This window comes from Scardinius erythrophthalmus (assembly GCF_964197995.2).
Source record: "Scardinius erythrophthalmus genome assembly, chromosome: 13".
Lineage (NCBI taxonomy): Eukaryota > Metazoa > Chordata > Actinopteri > Cypriniformes > Leuciscidae > Scardinius > Scardinius erythrophthalmus.
Window position 1 is genome coordinate 35,387,800 of NC_138233.1, and position 27,722 is coordinate 35,415,521.

The 27,722-nt window shown below is 39.6% G+C and overlaps 2 protein-coding genes across 2 annotated transcripts in view; one reads left to right on the forward strand and one right to left on the reverse strand.

Annotated features, from left to right (window-relative positions):
• Positions 1 to 8,256: 8,256 nt before the first annotated feature.
• fgf16 (fibroblast growth factor 16) lies at positions 8,257 to 17,042 on the forward strand. The gene is made up of 3 exons (XM_081382528.1): positions 8,257 to 8,878; positions 11,897 to 12,000; positions 15,595 to 17,042. The coding sequence occupies exons 1-3, from the start codon at positions 8,617 to 8,619 to the stop codon at positions 15,838 to 15,840; spliced, it is 612 nt and encodes a 203-aa protein (XP_081238654.1). The 5' UTR covers positions 8,257 to 8,616; the 3' UTR covers positions 15,841 to 17,042.
• Positions 17,043 to 20,006: 2,964 nt separating this feature from the next.
• atrx (ATRX chromatin remodeler) overlaps positions 20,007 to 27,722 on the reverse strand; it is a 50,274-nt gene continuing 42,558 nt past the window's right edge. The window contains exons 32-35 of the mRNA XM_081383056.1: positions 26,492 to 26,608; positions 26,173 to 26,268; positions 24,068 to 24,196; positions 20,007 to 21,733 (exon numbers count right to left, since the gene is read on the reverse strand). Coding sequence (XP_081239182.1) covers positions 21,509 to 21,733; positions 24,068 to 24,196; positions 26,173 to 26,268; positions 26,492 to 26,608 — 567 coding nt within the window. The 3' untranslated portion in view covers positions 20,007 to 21,508. The remainder of the gene's footprint in view (positions 21,734 to 24,067; positions 24,197 to 26,172; positions 26,269 to 26,491; positions 26,609 to 27,722) is intronic.

Here is a 27,722-nt window from a genome sequence, read left to right on the forward strand (position 1 = left end):
TTGCTTAGAAAAGTAATATCATCCAAAACCATGCTTTGCATAATTTATTTGCATTAGAAAAACAACGCTAATAAACTTTAACATTAAGCGTTTGTACTCAAAGAAATGAATCGCATGTGCGTTCAGCTCAGATAAGGAGATCCTATGAGGAATCTACTTAGATCAACATCAAATGAAGAAACAGCTGTCTGAGTCAGGTTGTAGGCAGTGGTTAAAAATGCTGAAAGAGAAGTGATCCAGGAGAGGCAGGACGCCGCAGATTGACCTTGGCTCTGGTTCAGTATTGTGGAACTTTGAATTCTCTAAAAATAAAAGGCAACATGAAAAAAAAACACAGACTTGCATCACCCTTAACCACACTGAACATTCAAGTGGAATTAACTAATGCGTCTCTATTTGTCAAATGTTGACAGTTCATGTTTTTTGGGCAGCTTGAGAATTTGATTTATTTTTGTACAAGTCCTGAGATAATTTGCACCCTCTAGTGTCTGAGAGTCAAGTGTCAGGCAGGTTGAGCCCATATAAGGTAGAGCGAGTGCTCAGAACAGATGCTATTACCTGGAACAATGAAAAGCTTACTATTTCAAGTCTACTTGGACTGAAGTCAATCACATTAAAAGAAAAACTTTTTAAATATGTATTTCATATCCATGCAGTAGGGTCTTGCGAAATAGTTTTGCTGCATATTTTCATTCCCATTAGAAAACAAAAATAAATTCTAGTTCAAAAACAGTCAAGATCCCACCACAACATGGACAGGAGGACAGAAATAATTTTTTCAAGAATATGCAGCATCAGGTTATTTTATTTATTTAGTTACAAATGTCTCAAAAAAACTGAAGGTGTGAACACTAAAAAGGTGCAAAATATTCCTGATGATTGTGTCATATTGATACAGACATCACTAATCGTCATGCCTACAATCTGTTCTACACAATGTTCTACACATCAGCAATAAATATTTTGTCTTATTTAACTAAGCTTTTAGAATCCATCCAAATGAAATGCAAATTCGTCCATTATGTATGCAGCCTCGTGTCTTTTTCCCGTGGAACACAAAATGAGAATATCTGAGGGATTTTCATGCAGCTCTTCTGTATACATAAACAGTTCATACTGATCATGTCACAAGCTTCTAAAAGAGTAGGAAAATGTCAAAAGTAGTCTGTATGTTATATGATAGTATTGTATGAGGAACAGAACCAATATTTAAGTATCTCTGCTTATCAAAATGCAGCTCTCTGGTCAAATGAACACGTCAGCTCTGATATCAAAGGTGTTTGGTCACTAGACATGCAAGAATAATGGCTGGTTCACATACACATGATTTTGGGCTGTCGCAGACGAAAGAGGACCAATCATGGTGATTTCTGATTTCTGTGGTCGTGGCTCCTAAACAGTGACTAGTGACGTAAAGAAATAGTTAAAGCCAAAATGAAATTCTGTCATTAATTACTCACCCTCGTTCCAAACCCTTAGAATACAAATAAAGATTTTTAAAGATTTCAGTTTCCACCAAAACTTTGACGTTTCAATCCATATGAATCAGCCGGTTTAATCCAAGTCTTCTGAAGGGACACGACTGCTTTATAAAACAAACAGATTTAATTTAGGCCAGTTTAAACAAATGAGGTTTGTTCCTGCATATCAAGCAAGCACATCAAGTATGGTGAACAGAGGCTCAACCGTGCTTGCTTGACACGTGTCTCTGTAGTAGACTGGGATTAAACCGCCTGATTCATAAGACTTTCTTTCACAGACTTTTTGAACATCAAAATTTTGGAAGGACAGAAATTTCTCAGGTTTCATTAAAATATCTCAATTTGTGTCTCAAGTCTTAAGGGTTTGGAACAATATGATGGTGAGAAAATGAGGACAGAATTAGCCTTTTTGGGCACTAGCATAAATTTCTCAGACAGTGTGAAGATTCTTGAAAGATTCTCCCATAAATAGCACATAATTTTTTAAACCACATGAGACTAAAAAAAAATATATAATTTTAATCCAATCTACAGATTCTGTCCAGACCTAGTACTAATTATTGGATAATATGCTGATAGATTGATAGGATTTGATGTAATATTTGACCATGTTAAAACAGAAATGTATTCCAATTGATGCAAGAGCCTGAATAAGACATATGCACAGAGAGAGAGAGAGAGAGAGAGAGAGAGAGAGAGAGAGAGAGAGAGAAACAGAGGGAGTGACCAGCTGGATTACCATGTAAATACTTGTGAAGATAGGTAGAGTCTGGACGTGTGCCAGGACTCTACAAAGGGCTCCTAACATCTGTTTGACGGCACATTTCTGCTCTGTGTTTGAGCAAGAAAAACACTCTTGCTTGGAATGAGTCGCTTGTACATGATCATGCATAGAGACGGTCGCATCAAAAATAAGCAGCTCTGGAGTAACACAGTCACACGCTGGCTTGAATATTTTAAAGGACACGTTGGCTCTTCCAGGAACACTGTGGAGGAAAACCTTGAAGCCGATCCAGTCTGTTGTTTTTCACAACTCTGAATTTATCTGTTTTACCAGTCATTCCATGAATATTGAACATTCCTTGATGTGAGGCGTTGCTACGCCATGGAAAATGCAGACCTCATAATTTATCAACCTGATTGAAATACATTGTAATCATGAGGCCATCTATTTGAGAGGCTGGTGATCACTTAAATCTGCCAATCAGCTTCAGTGTCTGGTTCAATGTAAGTTCATTCGCTAAAATTTGACATTGAAGGAAATGGGGCAAACCGCAAGTTAGGCAGAGAAAAATTAACCTCCAAACCCAAATTGTTAAGCAGCCATAGCGTATAAAAAGGCTCAAGTGGATAAAAGAGCACGCGTGGTAACAGTGGTCGAGGGGCAGAAATATGCGGGGGGTGAATCCCCCCCTGTACCTGCAGCATATGAAACTAATTTGTATAACAAATGTTGGTTTTAGACGGCATTCCTCACCCACTGATGGCTCCTCAAGGCCTGGAGAGCCCCATTCGTTAGAGCTTAAGGCAAAGCAAACAAATTAATTAACACTATCTTTACTAGGGATGGCCAAGCCAAGCAAACCCTGAAACACAACACCATTACCTAAATTCGCATGCATCTGTCCATGTCTTCCCTCAGCTCCGGCTCTACGTGCCTCTCGCCCTTGACTGAAGTTTGAGGACCACCTGCATGAAAGAAGAGACCCAGCCTGTTATGTCTCAGTGATGGAAAAAAATAACACAGAATCCAGCTCTGCAAACAGCTCATTGCACGGATCATTTTTCTGCACTGCGCTGGACACAAGAGTAAAATAAGAACAGATGATATCATACGCGGGAACAGAGGTGCTTTCGCTTTGTCTGATTTAAACGCTATGCAAAGAGTCCGATATGGCGTCACCAGCCCAGAGTTGGTGTCGAGAGCGGACCCTCCAAAAGACAAAACCAGACCAACATCAGAGCCACTAACCCTAACCCTAACCACTTGAGACCCAAATCCAGACCAAGACCTTGACCATTAACAGACCTCCTAACACCCCCCAAAAAAACTAAATTAGACTAGTCCCCTGAAGGTCCAGACCCTGACCAAGCCTAAACCCTATAATTATGTATGTTGTAAACCCTTAGTTATAGTATATTTTTTTAAATAAAGGTTTTCGGGACCATTCCAGTTTAAAGCCCCGAATGCTGATAAAGTCTTGGCCACTTCTAAAAGGTGTCAAATTATTTCTGACATTCCTGCAGAGACAAGCAACTGATTTATATCAATAACTTTAGATATACAAAGAAGTGCACTCTTATTACCTATGAATGGGGAAAAGTGCACCGCGCAATATGGCGGAATAAGTCCCGCCTTCTAAATAAAAGAGCCAATCGGTGATTTATAAAGTCATTGCGTCTCTGCAGCTGTCATTAGAAGCTCCGTTTGCTATAGAAGCAGTCAGTGTTCTGAGACACACTCCCACTTTATTTGAGCATAAGAAACAACATTTATGAGACAGTTCGGTAACACTTTATTTTACTGTTTCCTTGTTACACGTGTTACATGTACTGTAGTAATAACTATAAATGATGCATTATTACATGCAGCTAACCTTAACCCCATTCTTACATGGACACCTTAAAATAAAGTGTAACTGACAGTTGTTGTCAGATTTCATTTGTGATTTCAAATATGGTGAAGCGCTTAAAAGAATTTGATGTTTCCCCATTCAAAGAGAGAGAGGCTGTGACTGAAATAGCTGATGAGAGGTGTTTCAAAGATGGCCGCCGAGTGAAATGACTTGCCTGAAACGGACTTTGTTTATATCTAACATGCCGAACAAATAAAAGTTTAATAACATCTGGTTTATTATTCACAAGAGCATTGCGGTGCAACCTATGAGAGCGAGAGCTGCTGAACTGAAAATATCTGAAATGTCAAATCCCAAATGAACAGGTAAGATGCTGCCCCCAATTCAAGGCCCAAATTTGATTAACTTGCAAGGTGTTATTCTCTGTGGAGAGCGAGCGAGGCGCTGGACCATGAGCCATGATCTTGAGGTCGTTATCTTCACTATATGTCCCCGGAGCATGTGGGAACATTTTCTACACTCACTCATAAATCAACCAATGTCAACTATAAAATATAGCTGACCAGCAACAGATGTTGTTATAGATTTTTTTTTTTTTTTTTTTTAAAGGAAAGGGGGGAAAAATCTCATCTAAATTTTCACTAGTTCTAGATTTTACAGCTAACACCAAGAATGCAACCTGCTGAGTTCTCGCAAATGGTTCCTGTGCCAAACACTGGATGAGGTGTGCAAGTGAAAACCCATAGACCACCTTCAGTTATCACTCCCTCCAGACTGAAGATGAACTGAGATCTCTCTTACAGGGTTCAGTCACTACTAGCAGGGGTTTTTTACTGTATGTGAGACTGGCACCACTTCTGAGAACTGACTTTTGATGAGCTAATGCATTCTCCATTATGTTTTCGACAGGATAAACTAAGATTTGTTGAAAACAACATTTTGATTCAGGTGGAAATTGAGTGTAAATCAGTGAGAAATGTATAAGGAATATGTGCTTCATTCAAATAATGCACATGCACCTTTAATGTTTTAAGTGTTACGTATACTGTATGTGTTTCCATATCTATATTACACAATTTGAACATAGATGCTGCAAGAAAGTAAATGTTTTGCTGGGCTAGTAGTTAACTTTAAAGGGGTCCTATTATGAACTTTTATGAAGTCTTGATTTTGTTTTTGGGGTGTACTAGAATATGTTTTCATGCTTGATTGTTTAAAAAACACATTATTTTTCACATATTTTACATTATTCTCTCTACTCAGTCTGGTTGAACGCGTCGTTTTCGATGAAGCCCCTTCTTTCGAAATACAAAATGTGCTGTGATTGGTTAGCTGGCCCCGTGTGTTGTGATTGGCAGCGTGTAGCGTGTGTTCGGGAAATGTCCCGCCCCTTCATAACTGCGACCTCTACTCAGGTGTAAATATTAACGATGGCGTCAATTTCAAACCATTTTGAGCCTGATTCAGACCCTGACAATGTTAACAAATAAGAGGATTGTGCTGAACAGAGATCTGTGCAAGCACAGTTTTCACAAGACATTTCAGATCATGTTTTTTTGCTGTTGTCATTTTCTTATAGATAGGTTGTTATCCACCATTTAATCATATTTGTCGTAAAACTATGGCAATACAAAGATTAATCAATCACATAATAGATGATCATTTTCCTAAGGGCGTTGAACAGTCTTACAAAAGCAAGAGCTTACAAAAGCTACAGTAAAAACTACATCAATACTGTAATGTTAGTTGGCAGGCTAGCGGAGGCAAAGCTTTGCCCTTCGTTTGCATCTATCATAGAAACTACATAAAGCTTATATTTGGAACTGTTAATAGAAAACACAACTGCAAATAATACGACATACTTACAAGTTTTGATCCACAAACAACAGATTGTCTCGACAAAATGGGAATGGGTCCGTCTTTCAGGAGAAGCTTTTGAGCGTATTGCCTGCATTGTACTCTGTCTGTCTGCTGTTCTCCGTAAAGTGTGAAGCGCATAGACAAATGTTGAGGTAATAATGTTCAGGAAGAGTGTTAAAAATAAATTTTAGCCTAGTTCGTCAGCCCTAGGATAAACTTTTTCTGGGGTGGAAAAAAACAGTGACAACACTCTTTATCTTCTCTAGCACAGATCAACCAGGTCTCGCCAACATTTTTGCGCATTCCGTAGGCGGAGATTATTTAAATGAGGAACATTATGACTTCATACAAGCAACATTACACACTAACTAAAGTTGAAAAAGTGAAAAAGAAAAACATGACCTCTTTAAATTTTGTATTTTTGTGTTAGACCACACAATGCATTTCCCCTTTTGTTTTATATAAATACATATATGTAAGGTATTTAAACTAAACGGAGGTTAACAAGACATGCAAGAAACTAATTTTACATTAACAACAACTAAAAATCTTTTCACCTTTAGATTCAGTGTCTTTTTGAAGATCATGACATAGCAAGTGGCTATTGCTTACCAAAGTGTCCTTTATAAAATTCTGACTATCTTTAAAAAAAAAAAAGGATGGCACAGGTTTCCTGTATATATTAAAAAGTGGGAATTCCTCAGATATAACAATGCTTCAAAACTGTAGTAGCAAATACACTGTAAATTAATAAAATAAAAGACATAGCCATCAACAGTCCTTATGTTGTACCTATAGTATAAACGTGAAGGAAACACCAAGCTTACATGTAGGATCAACACTGACCTTTAACTATTCAGACATGAAACAGAGAGCACATATTTGACAAGCCCTATCTTTATGAGTGTGTTGGACACATCAGAGATATGTTTTATAGATTTGTGAGGTGCACATTTGCTGGCTGCCTCTGGCAGCACTCAGCATGTATCATCATTTCCTATAAGAACCCATATGAAGTTTGTGGTCATCTGGTGTACTTCTCATTGCTGTTTCATGTGACGCATACATTTCACATTTTATGAAATTCCGCCTGCCATGCATTCCCTGTACCGCTCAGCTTTAATAAAATACGTCATCAAACTTTTCTATTTCTTTGCTCCTTTAATTTCTGCAGTAGATGTCCACCAGCTGGTCTGGAGAGGAGGAGGAGGAAACACCTGCTTACACAGGGAAGGTGGAGAGATGAAATCTATGAAAACCTCAGTCTGAGGCTGCATGTCAATATCTACAGTGCTGCCTATCTAGACAGCATTGTTTGGCATCAGTTGCATGCAGCAACTTCAAAATTTAGCGAGTTGACTAATTAGGAATCACAGACATGTGCAGCATTTTTTGGATGACACCCCACAAATTTGCAGACCTAATATATGCATCTAAGGTCCAAAAATGATACACACAAATGTGATGCCAAAATTATATTTAGGTAGGCAGTTATCTAGGTGTTGATACAGCTTTCAAAAAATTCTTTAATTGCATTAATATTGGTGTACGCCAACTTATGATAAAAAAAATTATAAAAAAAAATCAAGGTTTACTTTACTATGCATAAATTTTTTTTTATCATGTAGTATCAAATCTAATAAATGGTATGTATGTATGTATGTATGTATGTATGTATTAATGTATATATATTATGCATTTTATTTAAGAAGTGTTATACTATAAATGTCTCACTGATTTACATTACAATCAGCATTTCATATTATTATTATTATTAATGACCATATAAATATCAGTAACTGCACCAAATTGCATACTTTTGCTCAGTTTGGGCCTCTGGAAAAAACAAGATGTTTTTTCCTCCTTGAGTGTGAGCTATTCATTCATATTATACTAACTCAGAAGGTGCCTTTAATGATAAAAAAAAAAAAAAAAAATGAAATGCTGGGTCAGGGTTGTAAGAAATGTTGTGCATACCCATAATATTCAGTTATGTTGTCTAGGTAGGCAGTTCACTGTGTTTTAAATGTTATGATGCCCCAAACTGCTGGAACCACCAATCATTTACAAAAATGTTGCAGACACTTAGGTAGGCAGCTCACTGTTACAGGTTGCTGCACGCACCTGTGATACCCACAATAATGTCTCGGTACGCACTTCACTATGCTACAAGTTGCTGCAAGTGCCTGTGATGCCCAGAACTGCGGAACGGCCAGAAAGGCAATCTAGAGAGGCAGCAGACGAGAGTGTGAGACGCAGCCTGAACTCCTCTAGTGACTCGCAGTGAGAGAGACCGATCCTCTGTCATATTACAGTCACGCAGCTCGTGCTGCGATTAGACCCATAAAACACACAGACTGTGTCAGAAGAACTTTTCGCGCTGAGAGGGTTTGATATTTTGTCACTGATCCTCTCTTTAGGACTTTTTGCGGGCTGGGAGTTATTTTACGCGCGCGCACGGACGGACGGACGGACAGACTTCAGACTCGCGTGCGCTCCGACAGACACCCAGCATCAGTTGTGAAAGTCTCAGCAGAAGCTCTCCGTTGACATGCTGAAGGTGAAGCAGCAGGGATGTCATCCAGGCGTGGCTCGGGGAGGATATGGATGTCTATATAAATGACTCGTTCAGTCTGATCACAGATGAAAAGAGCGTCTCTCTCCTCTCCGCTCTCTAAACACCCAAAAGTTTCCTCGTCATGGCAGAGGTGGCTGGATTTCTCGGGAGCATCGATCTGGATTTGCAGGCTTTTCCAGCATTGGGGAATGTGCCTCTTTCGGATGGTTTGAATGAGAGGTTGGGTCTGATTGAGGGCAGACTGCAGCGCGGATCGCTGACGGATTTTGGCCACCTGAAGGGCATCCTGCGCAGGAGACAGCTCTACTGCCGCACCGGCTTCCAGCTGGAGATATTCCCCAACGGGACGGTTCACGGAACCAGACAGGACCACAGCAGATTCGGTGAGAACTCCATCCACCCTTTCATCCGTTCCTCTATTCAGCCATCCGTCAGTCAGCAGTTTTGGGCATCATAGGTGTGTGTTAAAGTTTACCTGGGTCTCTCTGAGAAACTGTTGACTTGTCCATTCCGATTTTTAGGGAGAGTCCTGAAGGATTAAAACGTTTTTAAAATGTTTATAAATTGTATTGGGCCATCTCAAGCTACAATTAATAAACATTCGGTAACACTTTATTTTACAGTGTTACATATGTTACATGTACTTACCATAGTAATAGCAGTAAATTATGCATAATTACATGCAACTAACCCTCAACCAAATCCTAATCCTTCCCAAACCATATAGTAAGTAGCCTACATGTAGTTGCTTAATATTACTCAGTACTTAAATATATAATTACACTGTAACAACTACACCTTAAAATAAAGTGAAACCAAACATTCATATGTGTTTGGAATGGTAGGCAATGTGCCGATTGACACTTAACAAGGATGAAAGTGCAGCATGACAAGACTTGCTACAAGATCAGGGCACATTAATGTGTTTATTAAGGAAATAATGCTGAAAAAATTTACTCACACGGGCTTATGCTATATATATATATATATATATATACAGCTATAGGTATAATACTATAATCTAACACTATCTGAAAACTTTCTGCATTTTTACAATAAAAAAAAACTGTATTTACTTTATTTTTATATCGTCTTTACAAATGAGGTTTTGAGAGATTGTCAGGTTTAGCTCACTTCTGTTTACACATGGGCAAAATATGGTTAAGTAGGGACACACACACACACACAAATGTACACAAAATGCCAATAATATAACAAATAAACTTGGATTACACTCATAAAATTTGTCATTAAAGATATGACTTAATTAGTGACATAACTGCACCTGTTTGTAATGTCCAAAAATGCTGCATGTCCCTCCTGATTCAGTGAGCGAATAATCAGCCAATCAGTCACTCAAATGCTGTCAGTCATTGTGAAGGAAAGGACAACTCCACCTCATGAAAAATCTTAAAATGAACTGCTTCTTCACTATGAAGTTAAGAGCAAACATTTCGAAATGTTAAATTTAGCAGATCTGGCTGTCATGAGTTTTCTGTCATTTTGCATGCACAAGACAAAACTTGTATGCATAACTTGGGCAGAATTCAGCGGAGTAGATTTCAAGTGAAGCTGCAGATCTGCAGTTAGTACAAGTAGGAAACTTTCTTTACAATATTGATAATGCTTTGGGGGTCACGCATCCCATGTCAGAATCTACACCCCATATACAGTGTCCCCTAAAAGTGCTTGAACAGTTAAGGCACACTTAATGTATAGCAATGCCAGAGCATTACATAACAAAATAACCAAGTGTAATTTATATTAAAGACATATAGCACAATAAACCTTTTAGCACGAATCATTAAAAGCAGAAGAAGAGGTTTGTTCGATTTAAAATAATAAATCAGATATAGTGTCGAAAACTGAGATGGAAATTTGTGATTGTGAAACCACTAAAAATCACCAAAACACCAGATTAAAAAAGATTGCAAAAGGACTCAGAAATGCAATTGGAAGAGCATTTGAGAGCAGATGACACTTTGATATCTGTTTTGGGACCACTGCATATCTAGACGAGAGCAGCATATCTCAGTCTTACACTGGAATTGCCCTCGGCGAACTCCAGCGCAGGGTCAAGGGACGCAGGTGCTCCTCTGCAGTGGAAAACAAGCTCACAGCATGAGGCTGTTTTTCTCCGAAAACGTGTTCAAAGGACCCCGGCCGACGCAGGCACAGACACTACTAATTACAGCACTAATAAATCAGTCAAGGAGTTCTTGGTATTACAATGATAAACAAATGATAGCAGAGCCCAGACACGAGAATTTTTTGCATTGCTGTGATCCGTAATCATTGTGCAGGTGCAGCCCTCGCTTAGAAAACAGGAATAGCTCTAAATTAAAGCATGACCACTGTGGAATCCAGTTGTAATGCTTGTTTTTAGGCCGAGACAAGCTGCTTTACTGGATTGGGTGGTCCGCGGTCATGTTTCTGGCATCCTTCTGGCAAATGCGAGCCGTTTGTCGGTAATGTTGCAAGCTGGCAGTGTCTTTGATTAAACGCATATGAAATGTGCTTCTGCTTAACCCAGCTTCAGAGAGTTTTCTGTGTCGTCGTTTGGCATCCAAATCACAACATACTCGGTCCAGGTGGTGGTAAAAGGCCACAAAGGTGTAGTTTTTGCTTTAGTCTTTAATCAAGAGCGTGTGAACAGCTGGTTTCGGCCAAGATTGGGCTCATATCCTGAAAATTGACACGAAGGCACCGTGGATGCAGATAACTTAAACAATATTGATTTGTATAAGAAAATGTATTTCAAAAGTCAGCAAAATGAAGTGAGATGCTAATCAAATTCAAGCAAGAGCTGCAACAAGCGCCTTAACCAAACATTGCAGAGACTATTGACTTTTGTGTTGTGCACACGCTCTATGATCAAAGTGTTAGTAACAAGACTTTAATTTCCTGTCCTTTAGGTTATTTTTAGATTGTGCCACATTTTTAAGATGGTAGTCTGCTGAAAGCTTACTTGTGAGGTGCGAAAACTGCCATCTTTTAAATACCAAATTCTCAAAGTAGACCAAACACAGCATACAGAGAGGAGTTTAAAGATCAGTTTTTCTTGGTGGAAAACAATAAAAGCAAAAACCCAAACCAGTCAAATGTGACAGCATAGCTGGTAGCCAGGCCAGGTTGGTTAGGCTGGTGTGCTTTGGTGGTTAAAGAGGGGTTTTGGACATGTGTCAGCTCGTCAGACTGAGAGACCAGTTGGCTAACCAGCTAACCACCAGCTTGGCCAGCGGCTACAACTTGCGAACCACCTTAGGCTGGTTTAAGTTGGGAAAAGCTCTCTGAAACATCTTGCTTAAAAGACTCTCGCATATACAGCACCGTTGACGTACAGCTGTGCTGCAGTTGTGAAGGTGTCTGGTCAATGTCTGACGAGTGTTGTTGTCTGGCAGGTATTCTGGAGTTTATCAGTCTGGCCGTCGGGCTGGTGAGCATACGAGGCGTGGATGCTGGTCTTTATCTGGGGATGAATGAGAAAGGTGAACTCTATGGGTCGGTAAGTCAAACCCCTGTAGTGCTCACACACACTCCAAACAACATCCACCAACAGAAGGTTCTGCTCTATGAAGTGTTTCAATAGGAATGCAGTCAAAGCTGGAATGAGGAGCGAACGACAACCCACCCACCAGCTCATAGTCTGTTCCCCATATGATGTAGATGTACAATAAAAAAAAAAAAACACTTAACCAGACAAAACAAGCAGTGTTTCCACCGCTACAAGCCCTGACCTCTGATCAGTGGGTAACAGCGAGGTCTGTAGCCCGTGTGGCTCACCTTGTTTTTTGTCTTTGTAACTTTCCACATAAGAACAAGCTCTCAGACAGAGCGTTCAATCTCAGAGAAGAAAAACTGCCTCTTCATTTCGCTCCATACTTAAAATATTTACATATTTTCCAGGAACACATGAAGCGTGTAACGTATACACACCCACATATCGTGGATATACGAGCTGAGAGCTCTTGGTCTCTTGCATATCTGCGTGTTGCGTGAGGACCACGCTTTTCTCTGCTGGAGTGCTGATTGTAGCGGAGACCAGGAGATAAAAGCATGTAGCGGGATTTGACTGACTTTTTGCATGCTAGCATAGAGAACCATATATAGGAAAATGCGCCTGGCCTCCCCCTCTGCAGACTTTGCCATGCATGCGGGAGAAACAAGCTATCAGATTTCCAGAGACAATAATCCGGGGCCCCAGTAAGTTTCTGTGGACCCTGAGTTAAAACAAACCTATTTAAAGCAAGAAGAGATGACTTCACATGTAATGCGATAACATCCCATTAAATCAGACTGTAAATGAATGTCAGCATGCAATCGCACGGCAAATCACCTGAAGACTCAGGCCTAGGTTTACTGCGCAGATTTAAATGCAGGTCCATTTCTGTTGCAGTAAGATCAAGTGGACAGTTAGCATTCAAGGAGTAGTTCACTTCAGAATTTCAATTTCATGATTATTTCCTCACCCCCACGTTATCCAATATGTTCATGTCTTTCTTTCTTCAGTCGAAAAGAAATTTAATTTGAGGAAAACATTCCATGATTTTTTTCCCATATAGTGGACTTCAACAGGAACCAACGGGATGAAGGTCTGATTTGCAGTTTCAATGCAGTGCAAGACGAGCATTTGTGGTTAAAAAGTATATCAATTAGATTTTTTTTTAGAAAATCACTGATGGTTTGGCTAGATAAGTCGCTTATTCCTCGACTGGGATCGTGTCGAGCCTTTAAAGCTGCACTGAAACTGCAATTTGGAAGTCACTAGATGGAGAAAAATCCTGCAATGTTTTCCTCAAAAACTGAAGAAAGAAAGACATGAACATCTTGGATGACGTGGGGGTGAATAAATTATCAGGAAATTTTTATTCTGAAGTGAGCTACTCCTTTAAGACATTTGGTAATCCCGTGCATGGAGTATTTACTCCAAATTGCTTTACTTCTAAAATTAAGCAGCCATATATTCATTATTTGTATTTTTACCTTTAAAAAAAGAAAAGAAAAAAGAGTTCTTATTCTATTCGCATGGCCAACTGTTTAAACGATTTAACAGAACTTTTAAAGTTGACTTTATCTTAAAAACTAATTTTAAATGTATTGTCTTGACACCAAGACTTGAACCTGGCCCATTCCATGACTGTTCCTTGGCAGGAAACATGATGTAGCCCCAGTGTCTTCTATTGTTCTCGGCAGTGTAGTCAGCCAGCAAATGTTCACCTGCTTAACCCGGAGTCATTGCTCATGGAGTTCTGTCAGTGGTGTAGTAGTAGCAGCCCACACAGACTCTCTCAAGCTGCCGTGTTTGTGCGAGAGAGCTTGTTGCATCATGGGGGAAGCAGACAAAAAGGTTTGCAGTTTTGAAGAATGATTTTGGGTGTAAACTGCAAAGCTTGCCCATAATGACTTTCCCTTCTCTGGTGCAGCGAGCACCTGCCGTCTGGCCTCAAGATAGTTTCCACTCCACACATTTTGCGATGGTGACAAGGGTAAACTGTGCACTGTGAGAAAGAAACAGTACCACGTCTTCACACCCTCATGCTTTCCAGCGCATCTGGAGGTCTGGAAATGGGAGGTGCATTTTAGTTCTTAAACATGTGGTCAAATGCACTTACACTGGTCTCTTGATGGACAGAGCATGGATTTCCAGCTAGATATCACACCATAGGATGTTTTGGTTAGGATATTTCTGATTGGTTCAGGGCAGAAAAACAATTTTCCATTTAATTTCACATCTTAAACTTTGTCTAAAAGTTTTTGTAGCTCAGGGGTGTCCAATCCTGCTCCTTGAAGAAACCATCCTTCCTGCAGTGTTTAGCTTCAACTTGCTGCCTGAAAGTTTCTAGTAATCCTGAAGGTCTTGATTAGTTGGTTGAGGTGTGTTTAATTGGGGTTGAAGCTGAACTCTGTAGCCAGGTGGCCCTTAAGGACTGGACACCACTGGTTTAGGCTAAGCTCATGGATCTTTTCAATAATGCTACTAGAGTTGTCAAAAAGTACCTACTTTTGGCGCTTTTCCACTGCATGGTACGGTACGGCTCGGTTCAGTACGGCTCGCTTCGGCTCGCTTTAAATGGTACCACCTCTGTTGAGGTTCCAAGCGTACCGTACCGATACTAAAATGTGACGTGAAAACACTGCAGATCACTGATTGGTCAGACAGAATCATCACTACCAGCGTCATTGTATTTACGACACGAGACACTAAACCCGCTAGATTTAAATAGCCAGTAGACAACAGACAACGCTGTAGCACCTGTTTTAAAAGTATTTGCTTCAAAAAAAAGAGTATAAACTTCAAAAAAAGAAATGGCTGAATCGTGGTCAGTGGACGAGGTGCAGACGTTCCTCTCGTTGGTCGCCAAGGAGTGGATGGGGAAACACGGAATGAAAAATTTGCATTTAATATGATGATGTCATCGCAGTAGAGACGGCAACTATAACGATCAGTCCCACCCACTTTGAAGCGGTACTAACTGCAGTGGAAAAGCAACCGAGCTAAAGCGAACCGAACTGTGCCGTACCGAGTCGAGTCGTACCATACCGAGCCGAACCGAGTGGAAAAGTGCCATTTGGTACCAAGTCGGTACTGAAATTAAAAAATGGTGACGCTTTGAGCACTGTTGAGTAGAATCATAAACACCTCTGATTGGCTGTTGTGTTCACGCACTCATCGGATTTGTCTGTGATTCGCTACATGAAAACATGTTGTAAATATGCATCAATGACGCTCTTCACCAAACGGTCTCACAGATAGAGACGGGAGCGTTTGAAAGCAGGCGTCTATCAGTGGACCGGTCCTCTGATAGCTGCCTGCTTGTGCTTTCAAACGCTCCCGTTCCCGCTTTCAAAACACTTTCAAACACTTCCGTGCGTTGATCATTGTAGCCAATCACAGACAAATCCGATGAGCGCGTGAACACAACGGCCAATCAGAGGTGTTTATGATTCCGCTCAACAGCGCTCAAAGCGTCACAGTTTAAAAATTTCCATACCGACTTGGTACCGAAGTCTGTACTTTTTGACAACACTAAATGCTATGTAAATGACCATATCCAGATAATCGAAACAATGTTTTTGTCTCTTTCCGGCTGCCTTGCAGAAGAAGCTGACAGCAGAGTGTGTGTTCCGTGAGCAATTCGAGGAGAACTGGTACAACACATATGCATCTACACTCTACAAGCACGCGGACACTGGGAGATACTATTACGTGGCTCTGAACAAGGACGGCTCGCCTCGAGAAGGCGGCAGGACTAAAAAGCATCAGAAGTTGACTCACTTCCTGCCCAGACCTGTTGAAATCGAGAAGATACCCCAAGCTTACAGAGACTTGTTCCAGCACAGGTGACCAGAGCATCCATCAGAGTTGCTGTGTTGGAGAGGTGTAGTAGAGTTGCTTGATGGGAAACACGGATTCTGTAGAACATTAAGAAATACAAGACCCTACTTCTCTCGCCTCACAGCTGTTTATATTTGGGTTCTGGTCCAAAATGAGGAGGCCCTCTCCAATGGTGATTGAGATAAACAGTACGTGTGTGTCCTGGATGGCTCCGTTTCCTCTTCTTAATGGGTTTTAAACCACAGAGAAGAGGGAACATTCCTGCATCCAAAGCTGGTGCCAAAAGATGTCTTGAGGAAGAGGTGTTGACTTCAGGGCCTCATCACATGTGTCATACAATCGACCTTTCTTCAGACAGTCATTGTGTGAGCCACACTTTTTGTAAAGTGAACCACATTTTTTGGCCATTTTCTCACTGGAAAAAAACTATGGTCCAAAACTAAATTTATTGAGCAACTGAGCATAGGAAGTAAAACCACCTGTGACTGTAAAGATAAAACTCAGCATGCCAATTCTGGTGACCCTGGGGCGGATCTCATGTTGAAAGGTCATGACGCAGCACTTAGCAAGAAGATGGACACGGGGAGTTACCCGGACTTTCATGTAGGACGAATGCAAAGCAAGAGCTTTTCAAATTAAATATACCTTTAAGGGCACTTAAAAGGAGAAAGACGCTTTGAAGAACAATGACCAGCTTCTACTGAAACAATAACAATTTTGACCAGATAAATTGTGAGATTGACGAAAATAACTATTAAGGCTTTATAATAATGGAAACAAACACCATTTTCTTCACGTAAAACATTAGAGAGGCTTACGTAGATCATTTTCTTTACGTCTCCTGTCTGCTTCTTTTGAAGGTTCGGGAGAGGTCAAACCTTACACATTTTGTAGAAACAGCAAACACAACTAACCACTTTCAAAGCAAGCGGAGGAAATGTATGGTGCTTCGGTAGAGGCTTTGGTCATTTGACAAAGAGTGACTTATAATGTTCAGGTTGTCAGGAACATTACTAAAATGTAAGTGAAAGACATGTAAATATGGACAAACCTATTTATAAGATGTACAATATATTTATTTTCAACATATAAAGTATAATTATAAATCTATATATAAATCTATTTATTTATTTCAAAGGCTCTATTTTGTAATGAACTTGAAGTTATTGGAACTGTAGATTCTACTGAAATATACAGAAGGGCTAAACCATTTGATCTGAATGACTGACAATAAAATTGTCCTGCTATTGTTTATTGTCATTGACCATATTTGCAAGGATTCTCTGTACCAATTAAAATCTGAGAAACACTGAGCTGATTGAGTTTGACTTCTATGATAGTTTAGCCTCAGTTAAGCTACCGTTATAGCTTGAACGGTCGCTTTTCTCACAGTCTTAAGGCACTGAAGGCAGTGAGATCACTAGTTATTTAAGTCAACATGATACGGCATTCACCAACCATTGTACTTCTATCTATTATGTCATCTATTTTGCAAGTAAAACTGTGTGTGGCATTTCATCAGAGGAGGAGCAAGTTATGTTTTGATGAAAGATTACAAAGACAAACATGTTGGTAAAGTGAATTCTGATTTCATGTCGTCTTCAAAGTACAACACGTTTGATGCCGTCTTTCGGAAAATCTTCAAGTCAGGGGTGTTCAGCACACTAGCGGGAGTCGATCAATCTGTTAAATGTTGTTTATCTAGTGCAGCGTAAATTCCAGAACATCACAGCAGCATTCACAGAATAATCCAGCTCTCCAGAGACGTGGATGTTAGCTGATGATGTAAAAAGACAGCTCTTGGCTCAGGAAACCTGTGGGAAAGTTCTCCCCAAGCAGTCTGTAGAGGCATAACTCAACGCCCTACAGAAAGCGAAACAATACAAGAGAATGTGTTGCATTGGTGGGCGTCAAACCTGTTCAAAAGTCGGCACCACAGCAATATTAATGATAACGTACCTAGAACTATTGTTTTTTTTTATTTGTATTACTAATCTGATGCTTTGTAAATCACAGCAACACAAAACTCCCAAGGTGATTGACTCCCATGAAGATTTGGACCAGCACTGATGTTGCCCTGAATGGACTCTATAGGGTTTCAGTCAACCCTTATAATCAGAAATGAACAATTTGGATGGAACAATCCAGATTTACAAACATTCACAACCCCACCCATCACCGATGCCTGACAACATCCTTGGCTCAGCTCCGTTCAGATGATCAATTGTTAGCCTTGCTGCCAACACGCTCTAATACTTTCAGATACGAAGTGTATGCTGCATATTCATGTGAACGGAAGGAGGTTTTCACATTGGGGGACAGATGAGGGAACAGCTGCCCGCATGGTGCTGCAAAGTTAGCCGAGTGGTAATCTGGGCATACCAAGGATGGGATCAACATTTCAACATCTGCAATAGTTGTAATGTTTCTCTTTTGGCAGCTTTCTGCAAGCTGTGAATGCAAGCTCCCCTCGGGAGGGAGACGTGGGCTTGAGGGGGCGAATGGAAAAGAGGGGGGAGAAAAACCCTGGCTGCTAAAGAAATGAAAATAATAGCAAGCAGTAGAAAAGACACAGCAGATGAAAGACTGAAGGGGTAGATTGGGGTGTACGAGAGGCGATGGATTCTCAGGGTGTGAAAACAGCCGTCTAGAGAAAGCACATCTGAAATGTGCTCTTGTGCTCATGGACATGAAGTACGGTCTCATCGGTTTACTCATTTACAGAAAATATTTGATATTTGCTGCAATCATGGGACGGGTGTGGCACATTTGAACACGCATGAACATCTAGTGCAGGGCTCCTCCTCTCAAACTCACCTGCCTGTAACCGTCTAATAATCCCAAAGACCTCGATTAGCTTGTTCAGGTGTGTTTAATTCGGGTTGGACATAAACTCTGCAGAAACCGCAATTAAAGAGCCCTGTTCTAGCCAGTATACATCTGTCCCAAAAAGTTGTTCCTTTACTTTCCTTAAAACCAATGTGTAAAATTCAAGGTGGCCAATATACTGTGTATATATATAGTATGTGTGTGCTAATTTTGATTATTACCACCCCAGCACCCAGTTTCCCAATTTTGCAGTCAATCCACTCCAGTGTCAGCTGCTACTATTGGCAACGTGTCTTGCATATATATATATATATATATCACACTTGCTGCTATATGTTAGCTGTCCTCCATATTGGGACAGGCAAATCCAGTCTGTGACACTCAAGAGCAAGTTGACTGTGCAACTGCAACCCACATACATTTACATGTATGAATATCTATATAGACAGACATTGAGATGATTTTCACATTCATGTGATGATTCTGAATATGGATATGGTGTATTGAAACCCCAAGCAGCACATTTTCACCTGTGAGAGGTTATCCTAGTTCATCAGCTCGTGGTTTTTACAGCCATAGGCTGCACAATGCAGAGACATTTACAATGAACATTTATTGATTTGTTCGTGTGAGTGAAGAACAGTCTCATGTTAACTGTTCCAAGATGGCGGATACGTTCGACGTGTCTGGATCGGTCGAATGTGGCAGATCGCAGATGGAACAAAACTGATTTTTTTTTTTTTTAATTCTCAAAATTGCAGAAATTCAATATTAAAATCTAATATAAATGTACAAATAATATAAACTTCTCATAAAAGTTTACAATGTTGCTGTCCCCCTGTACTCAGTCATTGTATCCCTTAAAAACTCATTGTTGATCACCAAAATAACTTTCCTGTAAAAAAAAAAAAGTCATGCCTTAAAATAGCTTGAATGTAACTCGACACCCTTGCTTCATTTAGTATAAGTGACCCATAAATATGCAAATGAGCCCCCACCGTTGGACACACAACTAATGTCACACAAACTATGTTCCCATTCACCATCTCAGTGGACAAAGGCATATAGTTCATAACATAACATACACCATATATATAACTCGCCTGTTATATTGCTAAATGTACCTGATTTTTCATATAGTATCATCAGAAAAATGTATCGGGATAACCTGGCATCTCTCGAGACTCCTCTGCTAGTTCGCAGTTAATGATATGCTAAAGCCCGCCGGCACGTTCACCTGATTGGTTAAAGGTAGTTTGTGACGTCAGAAACACCAGTGATTTCAAACCGTGTTTTTGAGACTGTCTTTGGTTCACTGCAGTTTTAAGGAGAAAACACTCAGCGATGGTGTTGACTTGTGCTTTAAGACAAACCATGTGCAAATTCATATTAAAGACACCACACAGTCATATAAACAACATTAAAAGCTGGATTTTCACCACAGGGGGACTTTAAAATATTTCAGGGTTCCCACATCCACACCTACACATTTTTATGACTTCCGTCGTCGTCATGATCATTAGATACATTTTAATAACAGCTATTGAAATTGCAGAGAATTTTTTTTTTTTCCTGACAAAAAAGAATCTTAAAACTGCATAACTAGAATGATTAATATTCAACCTTAGGAAATACTAAGTTTTCACAGAACATAATTTTTGCAAATTTACTGTGCCCAAGGTAATGCAGAAACTGCACACAGCAACAAAAAAAAAATGACAACCCACAAGCAAGACCTGAATGTAACATCCTTTTGGTCACTTTATTTAAATGTGATATTAAATACTAAGTAGCAGATCATATTAATGGCAGAAATTGTTGGTGTATATGATAACATTTGAACATTTTCAGGAGGGGAAAAAGTTCCTCTACATTTCTGAACGACACCCTGTGGATATCAAAGGGCTTATGTTTGCCAATGAAAAACATCTAATTTAGTGTCCGAAGCGGAGATGTGCCCAACAATACAGCTCTAGCACTAACCTGATAAGGAAAGTGTTAGGCATTATCATTTAATCATCACCAGAACAGGTTGAACTTCGGGTTAAACCACACGAACATGTACCCAACACCTTCCAGACGCCAACTCAGGCACAAACCCAAATCAAGCGGGGAGAAAAAGAAAAGAAAAAAAAAAGAACAAAAAACAAAAAAACAAAAAAAAAAAACCAGAAAGAGAAATTATGAACAGTACTCACAACAATATGCTAGGCAACACTACAACGAGAAGTTTGATGTTACAAAAGTCCGGAGGAATTCAGCAAGCAGTTTTAACAACACAGACATTCCATAGCATGATTAGCAACAACGATTTTAAATACCTAAAAGCAGATTAGAAAAAGGGGTTTTAAAACGTTAGAAGAGATCTAGCTGCTTGATATAAGGCCATTTGATTTGACGTTACATTTAAGGTGTCCGCTGCAGTGTCTCTGGCGCACTGGCTATCACAGTACCGATGACAATCCACTACTAGGAAGATATTAACGCAGATAGTATTTACGGGGTGAAATCTTCTCTATGGTTATAGAACAGAAACTCTATGGTCCCTCTTCGATCACGCTGTTTTCCTTAATTATTCATATATGCACAGCCCTTATTTCAAGGGGAAAAAAACAAAACAAAAAAACTTGCAATGCCTAAAAGCATTTGGGGAGAATATCTTCTTTAATCTTTAAATACGCGAGAGAAAAAAAAGATCTTGAATAACATTAAGGCTATATACACAAAATGACAAACTGCACTGCCAAAAACCCCTTTAACAAAGTCCCAGGATGCCCCATTCTCATGAACAGGGGGCTCACGTAGGTGTCCTGGCTGTGTCAGTCCAGCTGTGTGTTGAGCGAGGCGTTTACAGGCCCTTGGACGGGCCCGGGTTCTTGCCCAGCTGAGAGGAGGGCAGGCCCTGGAGCGCCCCGAGCTGCTGGTACAAGCCCAGCAGGTCCATCTGGTTCATGGGGGTCGAGAGGCCGTTCTGCATGGCCAGCTGGTTGAGGAGCATCCCCTGTCTCGCGAGGGCCATCTGCTGCTCCTGCACCTTACGGTTGGCCACCACCTTCTGCACGTACATCATCAGCTGGAGGGAGACCGGGACTGGATGTTACTCTTTAGTTATGAAAGTCATGTTCGGTTTTATGTATCGCGCTCTACAATGTCGGACACACAACTGTAAATAATATGATCAGGTTTTGGCTTGACTACGTTATCAAACAGCTAATAACGTGTTGCTAATGTTACACAAATCATGTTCCTGTTCGCCATCTCAGAGTCAGGCAGCTGCCTTATAAAGATCAGCATTATTAAAAACACTCTGAACATCATAGAAAGTCAGTGGACAAGGGCATATGGTTCATCATAAGATCATATTATACATTTTCAAACAGAACTGGGGCCGGTTTCACAAAGCTATTTTAGACCGGTCTATAGTGTTAGACAAGTCTAAAATGTGCTCATAGACTAGTCTAACGTAAGTTAGACTGTTTCACAAAAATAAAGACTGACTTAATTTAGACCAAAAACATTAGACACCTCTTACCCCCAGGCTAACTCAGGTCTAAGACTCTGTTACCTTGGCAACCAGCAGTAACAATCAGTTACATTACAAACTGCCAAAAGAAAAGGGAAATTGGCTCATAATTGAAACATTTCTTCTTGTTACTACATTCTCCGCTAAATTTCCCAAGTAAAATGTCCTTGTAACTGTTATACTCCTCCAACAAACACATATTTTCCGCTGGGGTAAACTGCACTGAGCCGTTTGAACGCGCTTACTCGATCCGCCATGTTTTTTTTGTTTTGAAAAGTGTCCTAATTTACCCAGAATGCATCAGAGTGTAGTCCTACTTAAGATAGTCAGAGTCTCAGTCTGATTTAGATGTCTATCTGAAGTCTGACTATCTACTATATCTAAGCCACAGTCAAAGTCTATCTTTGTGAAACCGGCCCCTTGTGCTTTTCTTCTGAGCTGAATGAACGATGACTATGCTACTACATTACCCGTCCACAAACAAACAATGCATTCCTTGATGTATAGATTTGGGATAGATTCGACATTAACACTTGTGTGGGACAAGTGGATTTTTTTGAAGGGGGCAAGTGAAAGAATTTTACTTGCCTGACCGGACAAGTAGCCTGATTAAAACGTCAATAACAAATAATAATAATAATAATAACAACTAGGGAATCACCAAAACAAGAGAATTACTGGTTTTATTACATTTAGTGAAAGTGGCGATTGGTGGTGGATAATAATGTATAATGTACTGATGGTAATGTACTGTTGAGGCTCGCGCAGCCTCTCGAGGAGAAATGGAAACAAACGAGAGCAGCAGCACTCACAGAAACCGTTAACATACTGCGGGAAAAATTTAAAATGGTGAGTTTTTATATTTATAATATATGATACATTTAAGAAACATCAAACGACCAAGAGTGCTGTTTTCCAGAATACCATTGTGACTGAAAATGTGACACTGATTTCACACAACGGTTCAATAAATAAGTAGTTAATATTAAGTAATTCTTGAATGAATCGGCCATTTGAACGAATCGTTTGAATTAATGACCCAATGCCTCATTTAGACGGTCACCTGCCGCCACCTACTTGCGGTTTAGTGTCATGTTTAAAAGTATCATTATTTCCAACATTTCTTATTTGTATATTTAAAAAAATATATATTTTAAACAATCTCATGCCATCATTTAATGCATTTGTAATTTTTCCAGTGTAAGTGATTTAATTTGATTGGTAACATCCTTAGTGTCTTATTATTCTAATTAAATTTATTGATCAATTCTAAGAATTTGATATGAAAGATGAAGCATTTATTTTAATAAGGTTAGAAAAAAAAGCCCTTTATAAAAGGTAAAAAAAAAAAAAAATGGGTACCCTCAGGGTAAATTATTAAATATAATTCTGGACTTGCTTGAAATAGAATGGGACTCTTATTTTGAATGGCCCACGCTTTACTACTGCCAACTGCTCATTCAAAACGATGAGGGAGATCAAATACAACCATTTAGGATATATTGCAACACGATTATTTAGGCCCTTGTCCCAAATGGCACACTTAATGTGTCTCTGCACATCCTAAGACTGTTTATAGCCTTAAATTAGACCAAACATTGAGATTTTTCTCTGAATTTAAGACCGAGACTTTTTAAGGATTCGTAGGGACCCTAAAATAATTCACACCTCATATTTAACCATTTTGGACGAATGGAGAAAACAAGTTGCCTCTGTGCAATGCAAAATATGCTGTGAAAGTGGTGCAGAAATAACGTTTGCTCACTTTTGTTTACCACACAATAAAAGTCCCATTTCATTCTATTTAGGTTCAAACGTTCATGTCACTTAAACACAAGAAGAGCAGATGATGTCACGGAAACAGTGAGAAGTGAGCAAACTTACAGTTTGTTGCTTGCCGAGGACATCACGGTAAATAGCCTCCCTGTGTTTGATTTCCAGCTCGTAGCCGGCCTGCCTCCCAAGAGCCATGGACTGGACCTGGGCCTCCGGTAAACTCGGATTCTCCTTCCACTGCCAAAAACAACACACCTGTTACATCCTGTAGACCTCAACAAACAAACACTTACACGCTCATCACACACACAAACACATTTAGCAGCGGTTCAGAACTCAGTCCAACACAAGCTTAATACTGATGACACAGCAACCCACAGAGTCAATAAGCACGGCCTCGAAAGTGTAGGTTTTGCCCCTACAAGACTTGCATCAAGTTGTGGCTCGTTGTAATGCAGTTGCTAAGGTGTTCTAAGTGGTTGCTAGGTACAAAGAGTCCATCCACAAGTCTCTATAATAATCTGGTCTCCAAATATGACTCGAGTTCGTCCTTCAATGCAAGTCAATGGACTGATTATGTTTTATCAGTTTTTTTTACCACAAAAGTGGTTTTTGCCCCGGCAAACACCAACTGCCAAGCAAAATTAAGTCGCTTTTTTACAAATGTTAACATAAATTTTCCCTATTGTCAGGGAAAGTGTGATAAGCAAACCTGGACCTGCACTGTTAAGGCCCCGATATACCTTATGCGGAGTGATGTCATTTCGACCAAAATCATGCTAAAACCAAGTGTGTCTGCAGTTCGTTTATGGAGTTTGAAACAGCTTGCCAAAGTGAACTTTCTAGAAAAGTTTGCTCTGGCTGGTAAACAGCTTTGACCTACCATTGGTCAGTGGTGATTACATAATAAGTAGGTGTGGCTCTGAGGCTCCGCCTTCCATGACATAGAAAAAACGTTGCGATTTATTTCTGTTCATTGCCACTTTTTAAATGTTTAATTCTGTAAGGCTGCTTGCTTTAAAGCAATCTGCTGTATAAAGTGCCGAATTGCAGAGCTCATGCAAAAATATCCACGTCGGGTAACACTTTATAATAACGTTCAGTTGTAAGTCATTTATGAGTGATTAGTTAATGATGAACTAATCATTTACAAAACATTCATAAATGAGTAGCAAGTGACATACTAACATTTTATGTATGTTTTGTAAATTGTGTTACAAGTCATTTACAATTGATTAGTTAATGATTAACTAATCATTTAAAAAACATGACTATGCGTTTCATAAATGTTTAATAAATGATGTTACATTTTTTTTGTATGTTTTGCTCACATCAGGTGCACAGTGGTTAAAGACTCCATGTGTTTCAGAGAAGCTGTCTATACCCTCACCAGTCAGCACTTACACTGCAGTACACACTACAGTGTTCGACACCTGTTATAGATGATGTGTAAACGCATGAATAAATCATTTACAACACTTTCTGCATCCCCTAATCTAAAGTGTAAACTATTCATCACTTGTAAATGTGTTACCTATACCTACAAATGATCTGTATGTGTATTCAAGGCATTTACAACACTTTTTGCACCCTCTAATTGCTACATATATACAAAAAAAAAACATTTATTAAACATTTATGAAACGCATATTCATGTTTTGTATATGACTAGTTAATCATTAACTAATCAATTGTAAATTACTTAGAACTGAATCTACAAAACATACATACAATAATTAACATATCACTTATTAATCATTTATGAGCGCATAGTCATGTTTCGTAAATAATTAGTTAATCATTAACTAATCACATGTAAATGACTTGTAACGGAATTTACAAAACATACATAAAATGTTAGTATATCACTTGCTACTCATTTATGAATGTTCTGTAAATGACTAGTTCATCATTAACTAACACTTATAAATGACTTACAACTGAACGTTATTATAAAGTGTTACCCCACGTCGCTATGATCAGATGCTTTCTCATTGCTCGTTGTGTTTTTATTTTGTTATTGAGAGGAAAGCACATATTTGCATCTAAACGGCACTGGGATGTTCGCTAAGGGTATACCGCATTTCAAACTTATTTTTACCCCTCGGTGAGGAACGAAAAATAACTTTGCCGTGAGTATATCGGAGCCTTTATGTGCAGTCTTTCGGATGAAGTGCCTGAATGCAGGGACTCGCCCTCCTCCCGTCACTCACCACCTCCGCGATGATGTCCTCCAGCGGTTCCCTAGGCACTGACTTCAGAGCGCTAGTGGCCTCCAACACTTTCTGCCTGCCCTGGTTAATCAAATCCTTGAGCATAGAGGGAAAGAATCAAGTGTGAGAAGAAACAAAGAACACACTAGACGAGATTAAGACAAACGCTGAATTTGATATTTTCACAGAGATGACTAGCATACATGAATAGCTAGCAGCTGGCAGAGCACGACGCCAAATGTCACTGCCTGAGGACGCATGTCACAATTAGCTGCCGGCTGAAGGAATGTGAAACGTGCATGTGGGGCTCATTACTTACCTCCAACTGTTGGTTGCTCATGGAGGCCAAGGCGGCCACGTTGAAGGGGAAGTAGGAGTTTGATGCTCCCACGCCCATTTGAGCATAGGCCGGCTGGTTGAAACGCATGGACAGACCCTGAAACAACAGCAGAGCGGGTCCATCAGCCCAACAGAACCAGACTAACTTAATTCAGGGTTTGTACAGACACTGTAAAAATGAAATTCCAGGACTTTCAAGGACTACTTTTTTTGGTTTTCAAGAGATCTCACTTAGCAAAACAATATCTTAATTATCTTTCAAAAAAAAAAAAAAAAAAAAGGTAAACCGATAAATAAAAATATACTGAAAAACAAAATGGTACAAATAAAGTGCAGCTCATGCAAAGTATGCAATGACTGTGGCAACATTAACCATTGAAAGGATACTATGACAAAGATAACGCTTTCCTTGTTCAAATTGATTTTTTTTCATGAATATATGATGGACCTGATCAATGAAAGTTGTATCAAATACTTGGATATTTATATGAGCAATATCACATTCGCAGTCATGCGAAATTGCGAAATGTCTTTATATCTTTATCAGACAGACTGCAACATTAATTTTGAATGAAAATATTGTTTCATAGAAAAAAATAAACCCTAATTTCATACATATTGTCTTTCGATAATTCAAGCACCTCTTCATAAATATGTTTTTTTAAGGGTTTTCCAGGAATTAAATTTCAAAAAGTCTAATTCAAGTACTTAAAGCACTTTAAGCACCTTGTACGAACCATTAATTTAATGAGATGAGGTCACACAGAAGTATCCCAATTATAAATAATCTTCAAGTCAGGTTCGGCCTGACAGATAAGTCAGTCTTCAATCACACTAGCGCCTGCTGTACGGTAATCAAAGCATCACTTTTTTTTTTTAGAGGGTGTTTTCCACTCGATTTGCGACTTTAGACATGATCTGTCTTCGATCTGGCGAAGACGCGCGGTAAACTATAATTCACAGCCAACAAATCACTGGAGGATCCAAAAAATCCTGATGTGCACCCATGTGAACCTCTGTTAGGGTCCTGCCCAAGCTGTGTTTGTCTTACGTCTCTAAACAGAGCGTTCCCCTCGCGAAGGTCAGCAGGATGGCTGTGTTTGTGTGTAAATGAACTACCGAGGAATATGCGGCCGATCCCGCTCTCTAATTGGGTCTTTGGTGCACGCAGCTCGTAAACACACTCCACAGCTGAGTGTCCGGTGTTCAGA